This window comes from Asparagus officinalis, chromosome 3 (assembly GCF_001876935.1).
Source record: "Asparagus officinalis chromosome 3, Aspof.V1, whole genome shotgun sequence".
Lineage (NCBI taxonomy): Eukaryota > Viridiplantae > Streptophyta > Magnoliopsida > Asparagales > Asparagaceae > Asparagus > Asparagus officinalis.
Window position 1 is genome coordinate 9,502,167 of NC_033796.1, and position 25,098 is coordinate 9,527,264.

General features: G+C 34.2%; 2 protein-coding genes across 2 annotated transcripts in view; both read right to left on the minus strand.

The window, feature by feature from the left end:
- LOC109832895 (protein FAR1-RELATED SEQUENCE 5-like) lies at nt 4,578-9,052 on the minus strand. The gene is made up of 3 exons (XM_020400372.1): nt 8,779-9,052; nt 6,035-8,158; nt 4,578-5,001 (listed from the first exon to the last, which is right to left on the minus strand). The coding sequence occupies exons 2-3, from the start codon at nt 8,138-8,140 to the stop codon at nt 4,948-4,950; spliced, it is 2,160 nt and encodes a 719-aa protein (XP_020255961.1). The 5' UTR covers nt 8,141-8,158; nt 8,779-9,052; the 3' UTR covers nt 4,578-4,947.
- The window catches only part of LOC109832896 (3-oxo-5-alpha-steroid 4-dehydrogenase 1-like), an 11,614-nt gene continuing 328 nt past the window's right edge, over nt 13,813-25,098 (minus strand). The window contains 2 exon segments of the mRNA XM_020400373.1: nt 13,813-14,439; nt 25,017-25,098. The exon segment at nt 25,017-25,098 is cut by the window's right edge and continues 10 nt beyond it. Coding sequence (XP_020255962.1) covers nt 13,969-14,439; nt 25,017-25,098 — 553 coding nt within the window. The 3' untranslated portion in view covers nt 13,813-13,968.

Sequence of the window (25,098 nt, forward strand, 5' to 3'; positions counted from 1 at the left end):
GCGCCTTCGTGATCAGCCGGCGATAAACAGTACAATAGCCGGTGAACAATGTCAGCCATGAACAGTAACATTCGCCGATGAACAGTACCCCGAATTTAAAAAATAATTTAATCTTATTAAATTATTACAGATTGGATTCTAAACCCGCTCTGATACCATCTGTTGGAATCATGACATACAACACAGCGGAAAAAACATATCATGACTATTAATCAGAATTAATTAAATATTAGAAAAATACCTGAAACGCTTTCCGAATTTCTACAATAATCTGTCTCGAGATCAATCCGAAATAGCTTCCTCAAGAGAAAAAGCCTCCAATTGAAATCCACCCGTCACCGTAGAGGAGCAATACTGAGAGATAGGTTCTCAAAAATCTATTTCTTCATATTATCTTCATAAGGTTTTCAATCTCATCTATCTCTTCTCAATAAGGCTACATATGAACCCTATTTATAGGATTACACTAGTCTTAGAGATTTTAACTTTAAACAATTCATAATTATCTAGAACTCTATCCATAACAATTAAGGATAGAATAGATTTGTTCAAAAACTTTATCCATAACAATTAAGGATAGAAATAGATTTATTCAAAAACTTTATCCATAACAATTAAGGATAGAAATAGAATTGTATTGCATGTATACCTCTTCTAATGACATTAGTGAGACCAATTGGGTCCCATATCGAGAACCAATTATTAATCAAATTAATAATTTTAATTTAACAATCAAATCCCTATCCGACCAATTGTTCATAAAAGCTCTTCCATAATATGAGATTAATTATTAATAAATAATATCTTACATTCAATCCCTTCCAGTATCATTTATTTTAGGTAACTCTTTTAAGCAGGACAACTCACCTATTTGCTCATGCCTAAATTTGCAATTCCCATGAACATAAATAAAAACTCTTTTGAAACATCAAAATATTTTATTTTTATAAGAAAATAAATTTTAAAAAAATATTTTCAAAACCACCTGCCGGCAGGAATTTAATAGCTTCATGGGAATGCATAATAAATTAACTCATCATAATGAGTATACTGGATCCTATCTAGACATCCATCATTTTCCTAAATGAAATTTAACAACACAATGTTTCAGGTTGTGTAGCGCTTGCTAAACAAGCTTAACCATCACATCAAAACATACTAAATTATCAAATCGAAAATGACAATATCATCAAGTCAAATGGACCATGTAACAATTTGAATTCTCTATCTCTTAGGTGACTCATCCTAGAGAATTCAAATACGGTCTAGTGCTACACACATCATAATGCGTGCTTATGACATACACCCGGAGAATCTCCATTCTCGATGGTTGAGACCCACCACCATATCTCATATATCGGTGTCATGCATAATAACCTGTTATAACAAAGTTATCCTTTACTAGTTATAGGTTAAGCACAAATTTAAGAAATTTCTAAGTTAGATCATATCTCCAAGCAAGTGATCATCACAATGCATGATCTAACAAAATAACTTCTAAGGATATATATAACAATTATATAAATAATACCCAAATTATGTGCAACAATTAAATTTATTAACATTACAATAATATTACATAATTTATATTGGATGTTCAAGGGCAAATTATTATTACTATTCCAGCATAGGCATGCGTTGACAATTGAGCTCCTCTTACGCCTTCTTCTTTGAAAACATTACTTTCGACCTTCTTAAATTTCAAATATATTCAGAAAACTCAACGTTTGGACTTTTGACTATTTTCCCAGCACCGATGAAGATTCAAACCCCAAATTGATCCTTAAAAGAGAAATCTATCTCTTACTCATTCATTATTCTACAGCCGCCGAAACTGCCCGTTTGTTAACGACACTCATCACTTTCAAGCTAACCCTTGAATCCTTCATTAATCTTTCATTGACATTTTGCTTCCAGTTTGACTTTTACTCAATCCAAGACTTTTAGACTTTTCAACGCAAACTGTACTATATATAAACTACCAATAGCACGCCAGTTAGCATACGTGACAATTGACAGTATGATCATGCCTTCACCTAAAAGACCCCTCAGAGTGGCCGAAGGCTCATATCAGATCAAGAAGCCGGTGATCATCCACCTCCGGCCGCCGAAGATCATCCATGCTCGGCCGCAAGATTTTATGAGCGTAGTTCAGAGCCTGACGGGCTATAATAGGTCTGCTGGTTCGAGTCCAACGGAACACAAGTCTGATTTTGAGGGACGCAAAGATAAAATGCTGGAAGACGTCGGCGATAGTGATCCCTTGAATCTCACTCTTGGAAAGATTCCTGATATGGGGATTAATTTGGTGAATTTTCAAGCATCTCCTGGTTTTGTCTTGTGTTCGCCTAGCGCAAGTAATTGCTGTCAAGAGCTTGGCTTGTTGTACTGAAAAATGTATTGGAAAAAACACTGAACTTCTATTATCATTCTGTATAGAAAAAAGAAGGGGCAAGAAAAGTAGCGTGATTTGATGGAGCTAAGTATATTTTTGGGTTCAGTGTATGATTCTGCTTTTGCGTGAGCTCCTTTGAGGTTAACAAAAAAATAAAAAATAAAACAGCTCTACGTTAAGGGGGTCTATCTGCAACAATTAGAACTACATGGGGTCTATCTGCAATCGGGTGATAGCCACAGTGCAAAGGGTCTATCTGCAACTAAACTTTATCTCATTTCTGCAGTGGTAGAAAAAGCAAGGATTTAGCTCCAGTTCTGTTTCTGCATATACTTTGTACATGAACAACATTTAATGTATCTCACATTTTTCTTATTTAAGAAATTTGTTTTTCTCTGCCTAATTGTTGGGGCTCTTTCTTTTGGTAATTGGTAGCGTTTGCTTCACATAAGAAACCTGCCGCCCATTTTCTTTATTTTATCCCCCTTTCCGTGGACATTTGACCCTAAATTGCTGCCTTCCATTTGTTATAGCGTAGTTATACCATCAGAATTTGCTAGTTTGCTTAATCAATTTGTTAAAAGAATAGCTAAGCTTAAAGTGGATAAACTCCTCACCAGAGTTTTTCTGTGACCCTCAAACTGGGAATGATGATTTTGAGTCATATGCATGCTTGAACTCCTCAAGAGAGTTTTCATGTGACCCTCAAACTGGGAATGATGATTTTGAGTCTTATGCTTGCTTGCGATGCCGAGATATTGACAAGCTAAAAGAACAAATTTTCTAAAAACGGAGCAATACTGACAAAAAATGAAAAATCAAACCCAATATATAATTAAACACATCAATCGTTTGAGTCTCAAATTCTAACTTGTTTGACTCATTTGGAATTATGAGGAGAAGGGGTGCTACACAGTCAAGAGTGTATACCGACTTCTTCGCTACACTATGCCTGATACTGCTTCCACCTCGGATTCTAGGGTAGCGAAGTGGTGGTCCTTGATCTGGCATGCGGAGATCCCACCGAAGATTAGAGTGTTCCTTTGGCGTCTGTTCTATGATGCTCTCCCCACCTCAACTGGTTTATTTCGCAGGGGGGTCTCTGTGCCCCTGGTTGCCGCCTTTGCTCTGCTGCCTTTGAGACCGCCCTTCATATCTTCACCGTCTGCTCCTTTGCTCGTTTAGTGTGGAAGTCCTTAGATCTTTGGGAAGTGATTAATGGTTTTCGAGGCACGTCTTGTGGTGATTTTCTTTTCTATCTTACCTCTGTTTGCCCTGAGGACTATCTGGCTTTAGCTTTCACAACCATGTTGATGTGGTTTATATGGGAGGAAAGGAATATGTGCTCTCATGGTGGTGGTGTTAGAGAGACCTCGGTCTTGGTGACTCAGATTCTCTGTTGTGTGGAAGAAGGAAATAGAGTTAGATATCTCTCCCATGACATTGTCATTCCTTCCAAATGACCTTCTACTTGGTATCCCCCTACTCCTGGTTTGCTGAAGCTCAACACAGATGCTACTGTTCCTCTGGAAGGAGATATTATTGGTTTGGGAGGTGTTATTCGAGATCGTCATGGACATGTGATTGGTTGCTACTCTATGGAGATCAGGGGTCCTATGTCTGTGAATCATGTGGAGCTGTTGGCTGTCCTGGAAGACATACGCTTTGTTCGGCGTATGAACTGGAGGACTTCAGTGGTGAAAATTGACTCTCTAAATGTTGTCTCCTTGGTCTCTCCTTCTCCTTTTGCTTCTTTGGTCCTATTGCAGATGAAGTTCGCGCTGATCTGACTATTACTGGCTGCTCTAAAGTTTCTTATGTAAAATGCACTGGTAATGATGTTGCTCATTCCTTAGCTAAGTCGATTGACTGTTTGTCCTCTTATTTTTGGTTTGTTTCTATCCCTTTATTTTTGAGACAGAGTATTGTTGAGGACTTGGCTGGTTAGGTTACCCTACCAGACTTTTCAAAAAAAAAAAAAAAAATCTAACTTGTTTCATCCCTAGCTTAACCAATCTAAGCATAAGATTGTTCTGAACCAGAAAAAGAGTTCGATTTGTGGGTTCAAACATTAACATAGCATGGAGAACTTTTTCCTGAGTTAGAAAAATTCAAGAAACAAAATAGTAATCACGTATAAAATCTCAAATGAAGAAATTTACATCTTCAATGAGGCTTTGGATGCAAATTCCTGAAGCCTTCTCTTCATACTCTTTTGAGATAAATAAATGTACAATAAAACCCGACTTCAAACAAAGAAGCCATTTCCGAAAAAGAAAAAAGAAACAGAAATTACTTCACCCTATGATACCTTAACCAATATACAATAATATATCCGTGTCAACGAAAACACCTGCAACAGTGTGGAATATACGTATCATTTCACAGACATGAAGCTTCGATGAATATACTTCTAGCAATGATATCATCTTAGGGCGACCACCATCAGATTTTCTTCGATCTGAGCAGCTATGCACCAGAAACTGACCAGGGCCGAAGTATTTAGCTTCAGAGATGCGAACTCTTTTGCCAAGTAAATTATTTACAGTGCCTCACATAGGTGACCAGGAGGTACCCAAAAACTGCCCGAGTAAATTATTCACTGGCTGGAAAATAAACAAAACTATGTCACCAAATGCAATTAGAAAATTTCAGTTGTGATGTGATAAATATCATTCTAGCATCAATCGGTGCCTTAGAGTGGCCTAACATGAATAAAATAAAAGAAAAATCAGAACAACTGAGTACTTCATATGAACAAAATGATTGCTTTTTTTTCACTTAATCGAAACACCACTTGAATATAGTCGTTAATTCAAATGCGTTAGATTAGAAAATCAATACTGCACTTTGAAGAAGTTCAAGAACTGAAGGGGAAAGGATTCAAGCATTAAATAGTTAGTGGTTGTTTAGCACCCTTAATATGTGGAAGAGAAGTTACTTTCAAGTAGGTAAATATAAGGCCAATGCATACTGTTACCATCATAAAGATTATATTTCAGTTCTCTAAATAAATGTTCCATAAAATCTCCCAGAGACTGATAGATTATTATTTTGGTTGCGACATGTATATGCTACTGGTTCATAGAAACCCAGCAAACTATATCGGGTATCCATCGCAATTAACAACAAAGAAAAGAAAAAAGGATCTCAAAAGTCTTATTACCACACAATATTAGGCAGGAAACTTATTTGGTTCATGAAAAGAACTCTGTAAAACTATGAGATAAAATAAGAATAAATAATGCTTCTACAGTGACGATCGAGTTATCTATGGTACATAAATCAAAGGGAAAAAATTTGTTTGGTCTCTTGCAGATTTCAGATCAACCCTCTTAGAAGGTGAGCTTATAAATATAAAATTAAAGAATAAAGTAAAAATAGCTACCTAAATCAAGAATCTAGGTTCAAAATGAACATAGCAAAGTCAACAAAGTAAGTCAAAATGAACATACCAAACTCAACAAATTAAGTTACGAAGATAAACTACAGCAAAAGTGTAATAAAGCTACGGCCATCAACATGGTTGGGGGGGGGGGGGGGGGGCGGGGGGGGGGGGGGGGCGGGGGGGAATTCACAATCAACCAATCTGCAAAGAAACCTTAACAAGGTAAAAGATAAGGGAAGAAAATATCAAACCTTTCGTCCAGGATCTTGTAAGGACCGATCATGTAATGATTGGTCACCCATTGCTTCATCTAATGTAATTTCTTCATTAATGTTGATTGCATCTCGCTGCGCTCCTCTACCAGAATTTCTCTCAACAGAAACAATTTCAGTGAAGGCCCTATGCAGTGCATCTTTCGCAGCTTTGTATATTTCAACTGATGTTGCTCCTCTCTCTGCACACTTAATGGCATCTTGGCAAAGATCATTGTACCGAGATGTAACGGATTGTTGATAACCATTCTGAACCTCAGAACTTTGTTCGTCAATTTGGGTTCCACTCTTGGCATTCTTTGTCCACCGTCTCAAGAAGTACTCTTCCGGAAGCATCCGCAGATCAACCATAAGAAACACACCCAAAATGTGCCTGCACAAAATCCCTGAAAACTCAAAATTCTTACAACTGCAAGTTGCGGTCTTTTTACCAGAATTATAAGTAACAATGAATGTTTCAAGAGAATCATCATCTCTCGCCACGCTAAACTTGCTAACTAACCCATCCTTTATTTTGTAAGCATTATAACCTAGAGATTCAACAAATTCCTCCTGAAACTTATCAAACACAGCTCTTGTATAAATAGCTGCAGTTTGCTTTTCTATCGGTGATGCAGTCTTCAGAACTGGCTTAATACACATTGTGTCCAAGTCTGCTTGGGCTTCATCCTCATATCGGCTTGCCATATATATTTCAAACTGTGCTAGGAATACTTTAAGCGAAGTCTTGGTACTAAAGTTCTTCTTGTAGAAGTCATTCATTGTCTCTAACTTCTGGGTTGGAGATACTTCAGCAAAGAATGTGTCTTTTAAGTACACTGGGACCCATTTTTGTCGGATGTTAAACAATGCTTGGAGCCAAGTATTCTTCCTCAGGTCGTACTTATCAATTATAGAAACCCAACAAGTCTCAAATGCCCTAATTGTTTCCGACTCAATAACACAACTTTCAAGCTCCGCTCTCAGAGTAGGATGAGAGGAATACACATGGGCTAATTTTTGCTTGCTTCTACTCAAAATGAGCCACTTGCAAAACCGATGGCAAGTATTTGGAAATACCTTTGCAATTGCTGCGGTCATAGCTCTATTTTGGTCAGTAACTAAAGAAATAGGGGGTCGGCCTCCCATTGCTGAAAGCCATGTTTCAAAAAGCCAAATGAATGAGAATTCAGTCTCATCTATTAACAAAGCACATCCAAAGATAACCGGTTGCAAATGATGGTTCACTCCTGAGAAAGTAACAAAGGGCATCATATACTTATTCTTCTTATAAGTTGTATCAAATGTAACTGCATCCCCAAAATAGCTATATGCTGTTCTAGCCCTAGCATCTGCCCACAATGCATTAGTCACACAACTGTTATTATCAACTTGTATTGCATAAAAGAATGAGGGATTATCTGTTTGCATCTTCTTGAAATAATCTAATAGGCTCTGAGCATCTCCTCCTTCACCAAATGCATTTTGACGAAGTAGTATCATAGCATCAGACGACAATATGCTAGTCTTCTCATTAGTATCAATGAAGCCTCTCGCTCGAAGGTAACCAACTCTACTACAAGTTCCAAGATGATGGTTGTGATTCTTCTCGAGCTTAGCTACCACCCAACGATCAGAATCCCGAATAACCTCCATCATTGCCTTGCAACCTTCTCTCATGGAAAGCCTCTCACGCTTTCTTGAGGTCTCCTCAGAAGGCTTTTTACGATACACTCCCTCTTTTGAGCATACAAATCTCTTCATAATTAGAACCTCATCAACACCTTTAGATCGTCGAGACCTTCCAACACGAAACGGGAACCCTAAACGACGAGCGTAGTCATTATAGAATGTTTTTGCAGCCTCGTCAGACTCAAATTCCATACCTAAGAATGGCTCAAGCTTAGAGTCTTCCGTGGTGATTTGAACTAAATCTTTAGGTTGGGTTGGTATTCCTATAGGAATACGGGAAGGTTCTTCAGGAGGGACTGATACTTGGAGGACCGAATTCTCGTTTTCAACTGAACGGGCATTGGTAGGTAATGACATGAGGCATTCCACATAGTCCACTATCAAGTCATCGCCTTCGCTCCTACTGGCCTCCATGAATGTGGAGAGTAAAACCTGCAACCATTTCGCTACTTTCAGAAGGAAGAAAGGAAGCTCGCAAACACTTAAATCTATTATGAACAACTTATAGGATTGCATTTGAGAATTATAACTAAATAAGATTGCCTATTTATGTTAAGTTCATTGACAAGCCATTATTTAGGAAGTAACAGTTCTATTAAGCTCAAATGTGATGTTTTCTCTTGCATTTGAAGGAAGGGAACCAAGAAACCTGAACACCACATTGAGCTACAGTTAGTAGGTGCCACCATCAAAAAGCCTATACAGAGCTAAAATGGCTTGAAATCTATAAAAGTTCCCATCTTTTTCATTGCAGGATGCAAATATTGATAAACAGAAAACCCCGCTGCTAGAAGTGGAGCTAAAATTGAGTCAGTGGTACAAAATTAGCAGGCATATCATAATCATAAACCCCAATTGGAGCTAAAATAGGAACAAATTTATCAAATTTGCGCTAGTTGAGCAAAAGGGAGCCCAAGAATGCTAATGGTAGAAGCAAAAAAAAGAGCATTTTCTCTCAAATAAACCCCAAACCCTAAATTGGAACTCAAAACCCCAAAAAGTTCGTATAATGTTCGAAAAATCAAATAATAAAAGAGGGAGGATAAGCTTACCGCCGTGTGAAAGTATGGCGATGGACTCGAACTGGTGATGTCGATGAAGAGAGAAGGTTGAAGAAAACCCTAATTTTTTTTCAAAGGGAAAAAAAGGTGGGAGACGAGGAACAGCTAGCGTAAGATCACCGGCGGTGACCAGATCCACTGTAGGTGTTACCGAAAGAGAGAAGTTCACCGGGAGGTGATCAGAAATTGGATTATGCAGCAGGCGGAGATTCGTTTACCTTATTCGCACCGCGAGTTCGCTGCTCTGCTCTTTGTAGGATCAGTGTTTGTCGTAATTTTGGATTAGAGGCCTTTACACGGGCCAAACTGGGGCTTACTATGCGTCTAGACGGTCCACACTATCGACCGGAAAATTACTTTAAATACAAGCTTAAGGTATTTTAGCGCAAGGGTGGTGGTACAATAGGGCGTTTAAGTGTCATTTAGCCCTTAAACTATTAATTATTTTTTGCTAAAATCATGTGTTAGTTCATGTAATATTATGAATCCATTACAAATTGGTAAGGTTCCTCTAGCTTATACGTGTATATATGTTTTTTGGCCTTTTGGGTATTTATTTTACATGTCCAAACATGTCAATTTTCGTGTAATTTTTTTTGGGAAGGGGGGACTTGGTTAGGAAACTCCTACACCGAACAGAGAGTCCGAGACTGAACTCTCACCAAAGGGGAGTCTGAGTCCGAACACTCACGCCATCAAGAGGGTTCAATCATTGCAAGAAAACCCCCAAAATCTAGGACGATTGAACAGGAAGCAAACTCATCCAACTATCCTCGTGGGGATTTGGATCCTCTCCACTACAAAAAAGTAGTGGAGAGGCCACTGCTTTCATTTTAGTCCGTTGATTTTATTTCAATGGTTGAGATGAAATTAATCTTTCTTAATTATAATTATGCGAATCAATTAGTCTAACATAATCTCCTATTTTTACTTCTACCCAATCTACTTTCCCAATCTTCTGTATCCGCTCCTTCTCTATTTATTTTTCAGATTTTTTTTCCGGTCTTTTTTCTTTCTTTTTTTCCTTTTTTTCTATGCTCCCTTTTTTTTTCCTTTTTTTCTCTGCCGAATATTATTTTTCTTTTTTTATGTTTTTTACTTTCCGACCAAAAGAATTTTCCTTTCAATTTTTCACATTATTTTTCATATCATAATATTTGCGATTACTCTACATTAGGAAAAAGATTTATTGGATTTATTTCAAAAAATTAACTTGAAAAATATTTATCTTCATGACAAATTTTTTCTCTATATTCTAAATTAAAATATTACTTTATTTTATTTGATCCATAGCATATTTTGTTATGAAATTTTTTGTAATTATTGCATAATGAAATTATATTTTTTTTGAATTTATATTTAATTCTTTAACTTTAAGCAATTGCATGAACATCGATGAGATATGTCTTATTCTGCAAAAATGTTAGTTTTAACAATACATTTAAACTAAAATTCAAAAGCAGAAATATTGAATTACTCTAATATCAATTATGATTACAAATAGTTCAACAAAGAAGAATCAACATTGAAAATCAACCTCTCGACTAACAAGTCTTCTACATAATCAATAAAAATTTGAGAAACTCTCAATGGAGAAACTTACAACTTGCATCATTTATCTTTCAAATTTTTTATTAATAAACTCTCATAGCTTCTCTCCTGAAATAGAATAAGCATGTAACTAATACATGATTAAAAATAATAATCGATCATTTATTCAATTTTGGAACTAACCTCTTCGAGTTAACCATCTACAAAACATAATGCTTTTTGTCATATTATAACCTAAAGTGCGTGAGGTGGCCTATAACACATTATTAAAGTATACACCAGTAATTATAACTAGAAAATGCTTAATGAATATATAAATTTCATTATTATAACTATTTAAAATATACCGTCAACATTTCAGTGAAGCTGGGGTGATCATTGTTTTGGACATAGCTCATCCGTGCGAATTCCTATGGAATCTCAACTCCCTATTATCAAGGTAAGAGGATATAGGACTAATTTCTTAATTAAATAAGTGATTTTTTTTAAAATATAAAAGCTAAAAAAATATCACCTTGTGTAGAATATACGATGATTGTGGAGTAGAATTGTGCAGACTCTATACATGAACTTCATCATCCTTACAAAAAATAATTTAAGTTAATACCCTACCAAAAAGCAACAAGTAATAACTATATTTGTTTATGGAAACAATAGATAAGTGAAAATCAAATATTACCTTATGCATATGTTGTGTTTCATCGTTCACATTAACGATAGTATTTTTCTTTCTTTTTAATTGCCCCTCAACCCAACCTATTGGTCTTCGACCTCTTCTACCTCACTTTCTCTTCTTAAGACCTTTTGCTTTGATGAGATTTGATGTCAATATAGGATTCGAACCATTCACATTCAATCTATCACTGGGATTAAAGATGTAATTTATGCTTGTGCCTTCTTTAGCTATAGGGGGTATCATTATGCAAAATATCTTCTATATTTTTACTCATTTCCTTCGCCGTCTTATACATCATTTTGAATGTTTTCTCACTTTCTGCAGCTCGAGAAGCAATCTTGACAAGAGTAGCACAAAGAATTCTATATCGATTTGTCACTGCTAATTTAGGATCCTCAGATATAACTTCTCTGCTATTGTTATGAATAAATTCTTTTATTGCATGTCTTGTCCATCGACTTAAGATATATTTGTCTGGAATGCAATGAATATCCAATAAATTGGTTATTTTTAATATATGACTGCATAAGACACCCAAAGTCTCAAACTTTTGGCATTGACACAAAAATATATGCTCTGAAAGGTTAACCATTATTTTATGTGCACCTTCATCTGGAATAGAAACCACATACCAACGAGTGCATGTTGACTCACAACGATTTTTTATAGATGCTCATTGAGACTCATCAAACTCTTCAACGAACATCTTAAAAATCTTTAAGAGTATAGAGTTCTGATGCTTGACGCAACACTGGGCATTTTTTTAATCTCTAGTTAGGCAATTTCTGCCTCGAATGATACTCAGCCTCTAACTCGTTGTATCTTTTATCATTTACTACTCTTTCAAAGTGCTTGAAGAAGGCCAAAATGTTCAAATCAGATTTCAAATGATCTTTTAAATCTACATTTATACTCCCACTAAGTTGTGTACTTCTCATGACTAAAGTGAAGATCCTCTTCATATAAGCGTGAGACCATTTCTCCTTTAATTTGTATATATCATGCAACTAGGATGGCTCTTTAATCTCATATTTTATAAGCATATCCTTCCATGCTTCCTCAAATTCAGTCTCCTCAATTTAGTCAAACATACAACTTTTGAAGTTATCGAAAAGCCCACTACCTTCCTTGAATGAATTTCCCAAATGCTTAATGCCATTTTGCATAATATGTCACACACATAAACCATAATATGTTTCTGGCATCACATCTTTTAAAGCCCTCGCCATTGCCGCATCTTGATCAGTGAATAATTGACTTCTTCTGTTGGTATGCCTCTAAAAATATCCTAAATAGCCATCGGAATGAGTCGGTCGTCTCATCATACAACAATGTTGCTCCAAAAATAACAACCTTCCTGTGATGGTTTAGACCAACAAACACACCAAGTGGTCTAAAATCTTTATTAGTAATATATGTGGTGTCAAATGTAATAATATCACCAAAATAAGAGTAATCAAGAATCATTCTTGTATCAGCCCAAAAGATATATATTTGTTATCATTTCTTCATTGTCCAATTGCACAGAAATGGAAGAATGGTGGATTTTCTACTATCTGCTGTTGAAAGTAAGCCAGCAAGCTACCTAATTCCCCATATTTGAAGTCTCTTTGTATTTTTGTTCGAAGATAATTTCTCTGATCCAACCGGGTATAATCAAGATGATCTTTACCTCCATCATTCCTACTAGATAGCTCATAAATTTGTTTTGAAGTACGTAAGTTCAGAAACATCCGCTAATTCCACCTTGAAACCTTGTGATTCTTCTATATTTCATTAATTGTGATCGGATCGTATGCATTCCCCTTGACTACTTGAATTGGCGATTGATTCTTCATAGTGAACAAGCTCACTCTGACAAATAAATATCAATCAATTAATATCAAAGTTCCAAAAAAAAATTCATCTAAAATAAAAAATAATTGCATAATTAAAAAAAGCGAAATGACTCGGCATGATTCACTCCACTTCTTTCCATTAGTCATATTTAAATTGGGGATTTTTCGCTTATAACATTGATGGCCACTAATCCTTACCACTACGATATACAATAATATATCAATGCCTTAGTTATGATCATGGTGATAATACATCAAAATATGCAGTAGTTATGATCATATAATAATATATAAATATATTAAAATATTAAATTCTATACTAATAATACATGAAAAAATAGACTTTAAAATTAATTAATTAATATTAGAGTTTCATTGAAAATCATATAAAATAAAAATAATTGCATAATTTAGAAAAGAGAAATACAATATTGAATTTACCTTTAGAAATATTCTTAGTGATTGGACGTACGAGATGTGCTCGAGCTCCACCAAAACGAGCAAAGAGGAACTAGATGATAGGAGGGGGGAGTAGTAGGAGAAAAAACAGAGGAAAGAATATTCGATAGAGAAAAAAAAAGGAAAAGAAAAAAAAGGGAGCGGAGAAAAAAAAAGGAAAAAGAAAAAAAAAAGACCGAAAAAAATCTGAAAAATAAATAGAGAAGGACGGGATATAGAAGATTGGGAAAGAAGATTAGATAGGAGTAAAAATAGGAGATATGTTAGGCTAATTGATTCACATAATTATAGTTAAGAAAGATTAATTTCATCTCAACCATTGAAATAAAATCAACAGACTAAAACGAAAGTAGTGGCCTCTCTATTACTTTTTTGTAGTGGAGAGGATCCAAATCCTCCTCATGGTCCCTGGTGGGTGCAACTCAAGTGAATTGCACATGGCTATATCAGTGATGTACTGAGTTATCTGGTTCAATTTTAGCTATCAGATACAAACTATACTGCAAAAAATAATCTCATATCAAATGAATAGATTAAAACCCACATAATACACAGATTTCTTTTCAATCTGTACTTATAAAAAGCAATCTGATAACAGCACACTTGATATAAAAAGCAATCTGAGTACTAAGATTTTTCATTCCCACTCCACCTCTTTTAGAAAATATAAGGTATCAAGGTCTTGATCTCTCTTGGAAAGTTCTCAAACTTGGACAGATACCATTTCTTCGTAGCTGAACTCCTACCAATCAAATACAGAGTGGTGCCCAAGGTGAAAGACAACGAATACACAGTTTGTGCAATGAGAGAAACTCCACAAAAACCTATAATCTCAAAGAGATAATGTGGGCAAATCACGAGTCCGAAGAGACCTCCCTTTGGGATTTTATAGCCTTTGTCATCCTTAATCCTGAGCTTTGAAAGGAGTACATGATGGTAGAAATTACCAGCAATGCCTAAGAGAAACAGAGCTAGTCCTGGGTATTTCAAATCAATTGCTGGTTCCGGCATATCTTGAGAAAGGTATTGGGCGTATATCATGCTCACGGTGCTGATAAAATAACTGAAGGATATAGGAATGGCTGAGTCGAGGAGCATTTGACCGCTGTATTGGTGAACAAACAAAACCTGGAAAAGGAAGTAGAGGAAACATATAAATAAGCAGAGTACACTGTAGATTCAGTATTTTTACAAGATCTTAAAGTTTCAGATTCCAGGAGCATAATTGTACTTTGGTTGCAATCTAGAAAGAGAAGTTGCATGCATTTACAATTATTCTGATTTGGATTCAAATATTTCATTAGATAGATCAAGATTATGGATAGTAATGTTTCAGAATTTTGAATTCTGTGAGATACAGATGAATGATCAATGAAATTGAATTACCAAGCCATACTCCTATTTCAATAGTATCACCATTTACTTGGTACTTGGAGGCTTGCATTAACGGAATGCCAGTTGATCCTCCATGTGGGTATCATTTGCCTCGATGAACGTGTTTAAATTCAACCAAAAACTTGAGCACGGTTTGGACAAATAGAACAATCAAACAGCTCATTTCTTCTTAGTTTAAAAGTTGTAAACATAACATACAATGCAGCGGAAAATCGCATATCATGTAGATTAATCGAAATTAATAAAATCTAGAAAAATACCTGAAACGCTTTTTGAATTTCTTTGATAATCCATCCCAAGATCAAAACAAAATAGCTTCATCAAGAGAAGAATCCACCCGTCACCGAAGAGGAGCAATACTGAGAGATAGGTTCTCAAAATCTTTTTTTTTCTCATCACTTTTCAAGGCTACATATGAACCCTATATATAGGATTGGACCTTCCTTATAGATTTCAATTTCAAAATAATTCTTAATTGTTTAAAACTCTATCCATAACATTTAAAGATAAAATATTCTTTCCATAACAATTAGGATAGAAATTGAATTGTATTGCATATTAACCTCTTCTAATGACATTAGTGAGACCAATTGGGTCCCATATAAAGAACCAATTATTAATCAAATTAATAATTTTAATTTAACAATCAAATCCCTATCTGATCAACTGTTCATAAAATCTCTTTCATAATATGAGATTAAATATTCGTGAATAATATTATCTTACATTCAGTCCTCTCCAGTATCAATTTATTTTAGAAAACTTTATTGAGCAGGACGAATCACCTATTTGCTTATTCCTAAAATTAAAATCCCATAAACATAAATAAAAATCATTTTGAAACATTAAAATATTTTATTTTATAAGAAAATAATTTCAGAAAAATAATTTCAAAAAATCACCCGTCGACGGGAATTTAATATCATCACAGGATATACATAATAAATTAACTCATAAAAATACGTATACTGGATCCTATCTAAATATTCATCATTTTCCTAAATGAAATCTAATAACCCAATATTTCATGTTGTGCAGCATTTGTAAAACAAGCTTAACCATCATATCAAAGTATATTAGATTATCAAATCGAAAATGATAATATCATCAAGTCTAAGGGACCATGTAACAATTCAAATTTTCTATTTCTTAGGTGACTTGTCCTAGAGAATCCAAATAAGGTCTTGTACTACACATATCAAATATGCGCTTATGACATGCACCAGGGAAATCTTTATTCCCGATAGCTAAGATCAACCATCACATCTCATATGTCATTGTCATGCATAATAACCTATTATAACAAAGCTATCATTTACTAGTTATAGGTTAAGCACAAATTTAAGAAATCTCTGAATTAGATCATATCTCCAAGCAAGTGACGATCACAGTGCATGATCTAACAAAATAATCTCTAAGGATAATATAACAATTATATAAAAGATACCCAAACAACATGTGCAATAATAAACTCAATTAAAATTCAATAAAAATATATTGGATGTTTAAGGGCATATAACACTACTCTAGCAATCTCCCACTTGCCCTCACATCCAATCAGATACAATCCTAACTCCCATTTTTTCTAAATGTCTGTCAAAAACCTTTTGTGACAACAGTTTTGTGAAATGATCTGCAATGTTATCCATTGTAGCAATCTTTTGAATTACCACATCTTTCTTGTTGTGAATCTCTTTAACGAGATGATATTTCCTTTTAATGTGCTTAGACTTCTGATGAGCTTTTGGTTGTTTAATTTGAGCAACAACTTCACTGTTATCACAGAATAGTGGAATAAGAAATACACTAGCAGGAACTATGTCAAGCTCACGGATAAACTTATTTATCCATACTCCTTTTGCGGCTTCACTTGCTGCTACATATTCTGCTTCAGTTGTAGAATCAGCGGTGATATTTTGCTTAACACTTCTCTAACTAAAAGCATCATTATTGATGATATAAACATATCCAGATGTAGGCTTTCTATCATCTGGATCAGATTGGAAATTAGAATCAGTATATCCTTCAATGCTCATGTCCTTTGCATCATAAACTAAACAATAGTCTTTAGTTCTGCACAAATATTTAAATATGGCTTTCACTGCAGTCCAATGTTCCTCATCAGGATTGGACTGAAATCTACTTACAAGGCCAACAACATATGCTATGTCAGGTCTTGTACATAACATAACATACATCAAACTACCAACTGCCGAAGCATATGGTATATTTCTAAAACTCACAATCTCCTCTTTAGATTTAGAACACATTTTCTTTGAGAGTGAAATTCCATGTCATGTAGGAAGTAATCCTTTCCTGAAATCTTGCATGTTGAACCTTCTGATGATCTTATCCACATAAGTAGACTGTGATAATCCTATATATCTCTTCTCACTATCTCTATAGAGTTTGAGACCCAAAATATAGGATGTTTGACCAAGATCTTTCATAGAGAACTTGTTTGAAAGCCATAATTTAACTGATGTCATCATTCCCAATGAGTAGTATGTCATCAACATAAAGCACTAGGAACACAATGGAATTATTCTGTTGTTTCTTATACACACAAGCTTCTTCAGAATTTTGGATAAAATCATATTCTTTAATCGTTTCATCAAAACGAATATTCCAACTCCTTGAAGCCTGTTTAAGTCCATAAATTGACCAATTCAATTTGTAAACCATACTTTCTTGACCTTTACATACATAACCTTCTGGTTGCTGCATGTAAATATCTTCTTCAAGATATCCATTTAAGAAAGCTGTTTTGACATCCATTTGCCATATCTCATAGTCATAATATGCAGCAATGGCTAAAAGGATCCTAATGGACTTTAACATTACAACCGGAGAAAAGGTTTCCTCATAGTCAATACCCTCCTTTTGAGTATAACCTTTTTGCCACTAAGCGAGCTTTATATGTCTCTACATATCCATCAACTTCATATTTTCTTTTAAATATCCATTTACATCCTATAGGTTTTACCCCAATAGGTGGATCAACCAAGGTCCATACCTTGTTATGATACATAGAGTCCATTTCGGCTTTCATGGCATCAACCCATTTACTAGAATCTATCTCAGACATAGCTTCTTTGTAAGTTATAGGATCTTCATCATCCTCTTTATTTTCTATCAAATATGTTTCATCGAGGTGCATGTACCGTATAGGTGGATTAATGATCCTACTTGATCTTCTTATTGTAATTGGTGTATCAACAACAAATTTAGTTAATGAATCTTCATTCACTTTATCACTTGACACTACTACTGAATCAATAGAATCTCCAATGGTGTTTAGAGTCTCAGTCTCTCCCAATGGATTAGATAAATCTCCTATCGAAGAAGATGATTCTTCTTCTAGAGTTATAGATCATTGACCAATAATTTGATCTTCTAGAAAGAACATATTTCTACTAACAATTATTGTCTGATCACTGGGGTTATAAATATAATACCCAGTACTTTTTTTAAGATAACCTATAAATAGGCTTCTATTTGTTCTAGACTCTAATTTGTTCATTATTTGTTTTCTTACATGAACAGGACAATCCCAAACCTTTAAGTGTCTAACACTTGGTTTCTTTCCAGTCCATATCTCATATGGGGTGGACGAAACAGATTTGGTAGGAATTCTATTTAACAAATAGTTTGCAGTCTCCAATGCATAACCCCTTAAGAAAGTAGGAACCTGAGAATGACTAAGCATAGATCTAACCATATCTAAAAGGGTTCGGTTCCATCTTTTAGACACACCGTTATGTCGTGGTGTTTCGGGAGGTGTCAAATTACTAACAATTCTATTTTCTTTCATAAATTTCTTAAACTCTTCAGATAGGTACTCACCATCTCGATCGGATTGGATGGCCTTGATACTTCTATTAAGTTTCTTTTCAACTTCGGCTTTATATTCTTTGAACTTTTCAAAACATTCTGATTTATGATGCATTAAATAAATATAGCCATATCGAGACGCATCGTCTGTGAAAATTACAAAATATGAATATCTGCCTCTTGTTTTAACATTTAAAGAACCACATACATCAGAATGTATAATGTCAAGAGTAGCTTCAGCTCTAGCATGATTTCCTAAAAAAGGTAATTTAGTCATCTTACCTTTTAAGCAATGTTCACAAGTTGGAAAATTTTCTATTTTTAGAAAATCTAAAGGACCATCCTTTACCAACCTATTGATCCGATCAATATTAACATGACCCAACCTTGTGTGCCAAAGATAAGCTTGATTACTTTGATCAAACTTACGTTTAAGAGATTTATCAACTTCAATAACATTTGCATAAGAATTAAGGGCAGTTGATATATAATATATATCATTATCAACTTCACAATGAGCAATAATAGAATTTCCAAACTTTATAGTAGATGTTTTATCAAATAAAATAGAATATCCATTTTTACTAAGTTTAGAAACAGAAATCAAATTTCTTCTTAAGGATGGCACATAAAGACAATCTTTTAGTTCCATTACATGCCCTTTATTCAAATGCAAAAAACAAGTTCCTATAGATAACGCTAAAACTAAGGCTTCAGTCCCTACTATTAAGGTAATCTCTCCATCTTCAAGCTTTCGCCATTCCTTGTACCCCTGCAAGGAATTACAAATATGCGAAGATGAGCCGGAAACCACACACCATATATAAGAAGAATAACTCACTACATTAGTCTCTACTAGGTAATGAGATGATATACCTTCAGAAGATTTATCCTTCTTCAATGATGCAAGGTAACATTTACAATTTCTTTTCCAATGCCCCTTCTTGTTACAAAAGAAGCATTCATCAACAGTCTGATCCCTCTTTTCTTTCTTGGAAACTTTCTTTCCTTTTGCTAGCTTTTTCTTATAAGAAAACTTTCTTTTCTTATAGTTAGACGTTCTTGGAAACTTTCTTTCCTTTTGCTAGCTTTTTCTTATAAGAAAACTTTCTTTTCTTATAGTTAGACGATCTAACAGTTTCTGTAACCATCACTATAGCCTTATCTTGCTTCATAATATCCTCAACCCTCTGTAACACATTGCTCAGTTCTGGCTAAGTGAGATTTGGTTCTTGAATACTAAAATTTACTTTGAACTGATTAAAGGATCGAGGAAGTGAAACTTGCATCAATTTTTTTTATTCATTATCCAGCTCGGCTCCCAAGGATTCCAATTCATTTATGTACCCTATCATCTTATGAACATGTGCATGAACTGGTGTACCTTCAGCCATCTTAGTGTTCATCAAACCGCTCATAGCGTTTTGACGTGCAATACGATTATGTTCTTCGTACAAAGCCTTAAGGCTTTCCAAGATCTCCTTACAAGTCTTCTTTCCTTCATGCTGTTTTTGTAAAGTAGGGTCTAAGGAAGCCATAATAATATAGCATTTTGCAAGCTCATTACGTTCAACCCATTGGTCATGCTCGAGAATCTCATATTTTGTTGCATCAGGACAGCAGGTTCGTCCTCTTTGACAACTTTTACCAATTTTTCGGCAATAAGGACAATAAACAAATTTCTTTTCTAATCCACATAATTCGGGCCAGTCAGTTTATAGTCATCAAGTAGCTTAGCAAAATGACTAAACTTAGTCATCCTACACAAACAGAATATAAAAACATAAGAATCTTAATTTTATATTTTATTATTGCACAATCATTACTAGGGATAATTTAAGTAATGAAATTCATATTAATATATTTCTCTCATATAAAAAATGTGAACAGGAAATCCAAGCTTAATTATAAACCTCCGAATTTTCAAGATCGAATATAATTAAACAATGTAGAATCAGTCAATTCAATCATTAACAATTAATGACTTTCTTTTAATTTTTGTCTTTGATGTATAACATGACTCTACTATTTTAGCAAGCATCTCAAGACATCAATGAAGTGTTTACTCATCAATCCAGCTATCTTATATAAAACATGTGACACTACCTATTTTAGTTTAGTGGTCCCATTATACATAAAATACTTGACATTCTTATGCGAGATATAACTAGATAATAAGTTTTAACAAACTCAATCGTTTGTGGCATCAGATAAACTAAAAAATTAATATCCACGTTATATCTTTATGATGGAAGACCTTTAGATTTATATTTCTTAAATATTAATCTATATACACTTCTATACAACTTTTGTTATTTATTATAATTGAGAGAACATAAGAGAAAATAACAACAGCCAATTTCCAATAAATTCTAAACTGTTTTATTTAATAGAAGTAATTCAGAACAATTCTGGACCTATTAGTAATTTTTCATGTATTACTTTAATCTCATGAAATTTAAAATTAAACAATTTAAAAACAATACAACCATGTCACATGTATAATTTAAATAAGTATTTTAAAAATACGATGATACATTATAAATCAATAAGAGTTAAATAATCTTTTCAACACAAGAAAATAAATTATACATGTATATGGGCTTCAGAATAAATTCTGTAATTCTTTAGGGTTAATTAGAAAATAACCACTTCTTTCAGATGGGTTCCAGAACAGTTTCTGATTTAAACAGGGTCTGAAACTAATTTTACAGCAAAAAACAACACTGGTGGACTTCAGAACAGTTTCTGGTCAAACATAGGTCTGATAATAATATTACAGTAAAATTTAAATTATCAGAGTTTCGGGTTTGGGTTTTGTTTGCGGGTCAAACCTGTTTCATTAAACTTAAGTCTTAATGGGTTTGGATACATAACCCTTTATGAAAAGAAACCCACTAAGGTCATCTTCTTCAATGAAGATCTAGGGTTAGGGTTTTGCTATGTTTGTGGGATAGCCCACCGCCACCAAAGGTCCGGCGGCGACGGTGACGACGAGCCCACTACGGCCAGCGGGGCAACCGCATCGGCGGTCGATCTTCGACAATCATCCAAAAAAACTTTTTTTTGTTTAATGTTGTTGTGAGATCAAATCTCAACTCCGGCCACCTCCTCTGTCGCCCATCCTATAGACCACAACTTCATTGATAAAGAAAGTAATTATAACAATTTAAAAAACTCTATTTAGATCAAATCTAACAAGAACCCTAACATTACAACAATTGAAAAAGAAAAAATTCTTTGATCCAATCATAAGAATTTTAACCCATAAATAATAACCAACAATTGTGAACAATGACTTCAAAATATGAACAGTAATCATCAGCTATGAACAATGTTCTCGGTTGATTAACAGTTCCCGATGTGAACAGTGTTCTCGGTCGATGAACAGTCCCCGTGAACAGTGTTCTCGGTTGATGAACAGTCCCTCCGGGACAATGTTCTCAATCGATGAACAGTAATGCCGCGAACATCAATATTCGGTGATGAACAGTAACCCGAACTTTAAAAAATAATTTAATCTGATTAAATTATTACGGATTGGATTTTAAACCCACTCTGATACCATTATTGGAAACATAACATACAATGCAGCGGAAAATTACATATCATGTAGATTAATCGAAATTAATAAAATCTAGAAAAATACCTGAAACGCATTTTGAATTTCTTTGATAATTCGTCTCAAGATCAAAACAAAATAGCTTCCTCAAGAGAAAAAGCCTCCAACTAAAATTCACCCGTCGTCAAAGAGGAGCAATACTGAGAGATAGGTTTTCAAAATCTATTTCTTTTTTCTCATCACTTTTCAAGGCTACATATGAACCCTATATATAGGATTGGACCTTCCTTATAGATTTTAATTTCAAAACAATTCTTAATTGTTTAAAACTCTATCCATAACATTTAAAGATAGAATATTCTTTCCATAACAATTAGGATAGAAATAGAATTGTATTGCATATAAACCTCTTCTAATGACATTAGTGAGACCAATTGGGTCTCATATCAAGAACCAATTATTAATCAAATTAATAATTTTAATTTAACAATCAAATCCCTATCCGACCAACTGTTCATAAAAGCTCTTCCATAATATGGGATTAAATAACTGTTCATAAAAGCTCTTCCATAATATGGGATTAAATATTCGTGAATAATATTATCTTACATTCAGTCCTTTCCAGTATCAATTATTTTAGGAAAGACGAATCACCTATTCGCTCATTCCTAAAATTATAATCCTATGAATATAAATAAAAATCATTTTGAAATATTAAAATATTTTATTTTATAAGAAAATAATTTTAGAAAAATAATTTCAAAAAATCACCCGTCGACGGGAATTTAATATCTTCACGGGATATGCATAATAAATTAACTCATAAAAATGAGTATACTGGATCCTATCTAGATATTCATCATTTCCCTAAATGAAATCTATTAACTCAACATTTCATGTTGTAATAGCACTTGTAAAACAAGTTTAACCATCATATCAAAGTATATTAGATTATCAAATCGAAAATGATAATATCATCAAGTCTAAGAGACCATGTAACAATTTGAATTCTCTATCTCTTAGGTGACTCGTCCTAGAGAATCCAAATAAGGTCTTGTACTACACATATCAAATATGCGCTTATGACATACACCCGGGAAATCTTCATTCCCGATAGCTGAGATAAACCATCACATCTCATATGTCATTGTCATGCATAATAACCTGTTATAACAAATCTATCATTTACTAGTTATAGGTTAAGCACAAATTTAAGAAATCACTGAATTAGATCATATCTCCAAGCAAGTGATCATCACAGGGTGCATGATCTAACAAAATAATCTCTAAGGATAATATAACAATTATATAAAAGATACCCAAACAACATGTGCAATAATAAACTCAATTAAAATTCAATAAAAATGTATTGAATGTTTAAGGGCATATAACACTACTCTAGCAGTAAATCCAGCCCCCTTAAATCTCTAGCACCGATTGTCTGACCTCCAGTTGTAGGCAAAATATTCTTCTGCAAGTGTGCGCTCAAAAATAGAATGGGGCAAATCTTTGTGTAGCTAGGAAAAAAAAGCTATAACTTTGGAAATGGGTGGGTCGAAAAATTAATGGGTTAAAACTTTGTTGGATTTATGGACAAAAAACCCAACTTTGTAAGTGGGAGTGTTTAAAAATAAGGGGTTTATGCATATTTTCCCTCAAAAAAACTTCAATATTTAAAGAAGTATCCCCCTACCCGCCGGAAAAAATCTTTGTATTTGCAAAATTATCTGCCAATTCTGAACATTGTAAACCCAAAAAAGTAACTGAGGATAAAACTTTGGGTTCATAAGCAAAAAAAACCCCAATATACTCAAGTTCTAAGGTCTACGGTTGATATTGAGAACACTCTAGTCTCTCAAAATCTCTTTGAGAGTGGATGTGTCTAAAAGATAAATGAGTTTAAAAATAAATGGGGTAAAACTTTAGGTTTATAAGCAAAAAATCCAACTTGGAAGTGGGATTTAAAAATAAACGTGGGTAAGACTTTCAGTTTATAGACAACACGCGCTATATACTGAAGTATTTGGGTATACTGTTCATAAGAATTGTTGATCTCCAAAACTTTTAGTTTATCATACGAACAAAGAGAAACTTTGATGCATGTTAAATCATAATTTACAAATATAGCCTATATACAAGAACAATCAAGCCAAAGGGAGACAAAATCATATGAGAAAAAAGGGGGATTAATGTTTTGAATAATGTTGAACCCTGCAGTTATTGCGGGAAGATCCAGTGAATTATGGTCAGGGGCTATGTTGAGTGTTAGTGAATCACAATTAGTCTCATATCACAATGATGATAATTGAGATTCCTAAAACAATTTTGTGTTTTCTTTTATTATGCGGATTATAAATTGGAAAATCGCTAGTTTTTGAACTAGATATCGGACGGCCTTACAAAATCATAACTCGAAAGCTGACCTATGTCCAATGAGAGTTTCAAGTGGATGTGAAGTGTAGGATATATGTCCAAAAAATGTATGACAAGTACTTTAAATTAAAAATGTATTGGATAATTGAGTATATGCCCAAATATATGTATGCAGGAGTGTCCAAGAAGTTTGGGTCTTCAGATTAGAAGTAACCATATAACATAGATTATACCATATGTGCTGATAAGTGACAAACAAGGTTCATGTGCTAATTCTTAGTAATATAATATGTGTGTTGATTACCCATGATTATAGCACATGACCTTGCTTGTAACAACCACATAAACTCAGGTGCATTGTATGGATTTTTAATGGGTAAGCGAGCAAACAATCAAATCTGAATAAACATAAACAATATTATCCTAAAATTAGGTCAACAAAAGTGAATCTTGGGCACCCAACTCAGCAAAAGTATGAATTTTTAATAATGGGTAAGCTTGAAAACAAACAAATTCAACCAAACTCAAACAAAAAGTTTACCTCAAAGACCCTCTTAAAGAAGTGAATGGCGAGAGCCCAACTGAGCAATTGAGCCCTAACACCGACCGCCGCCCCCGGAACA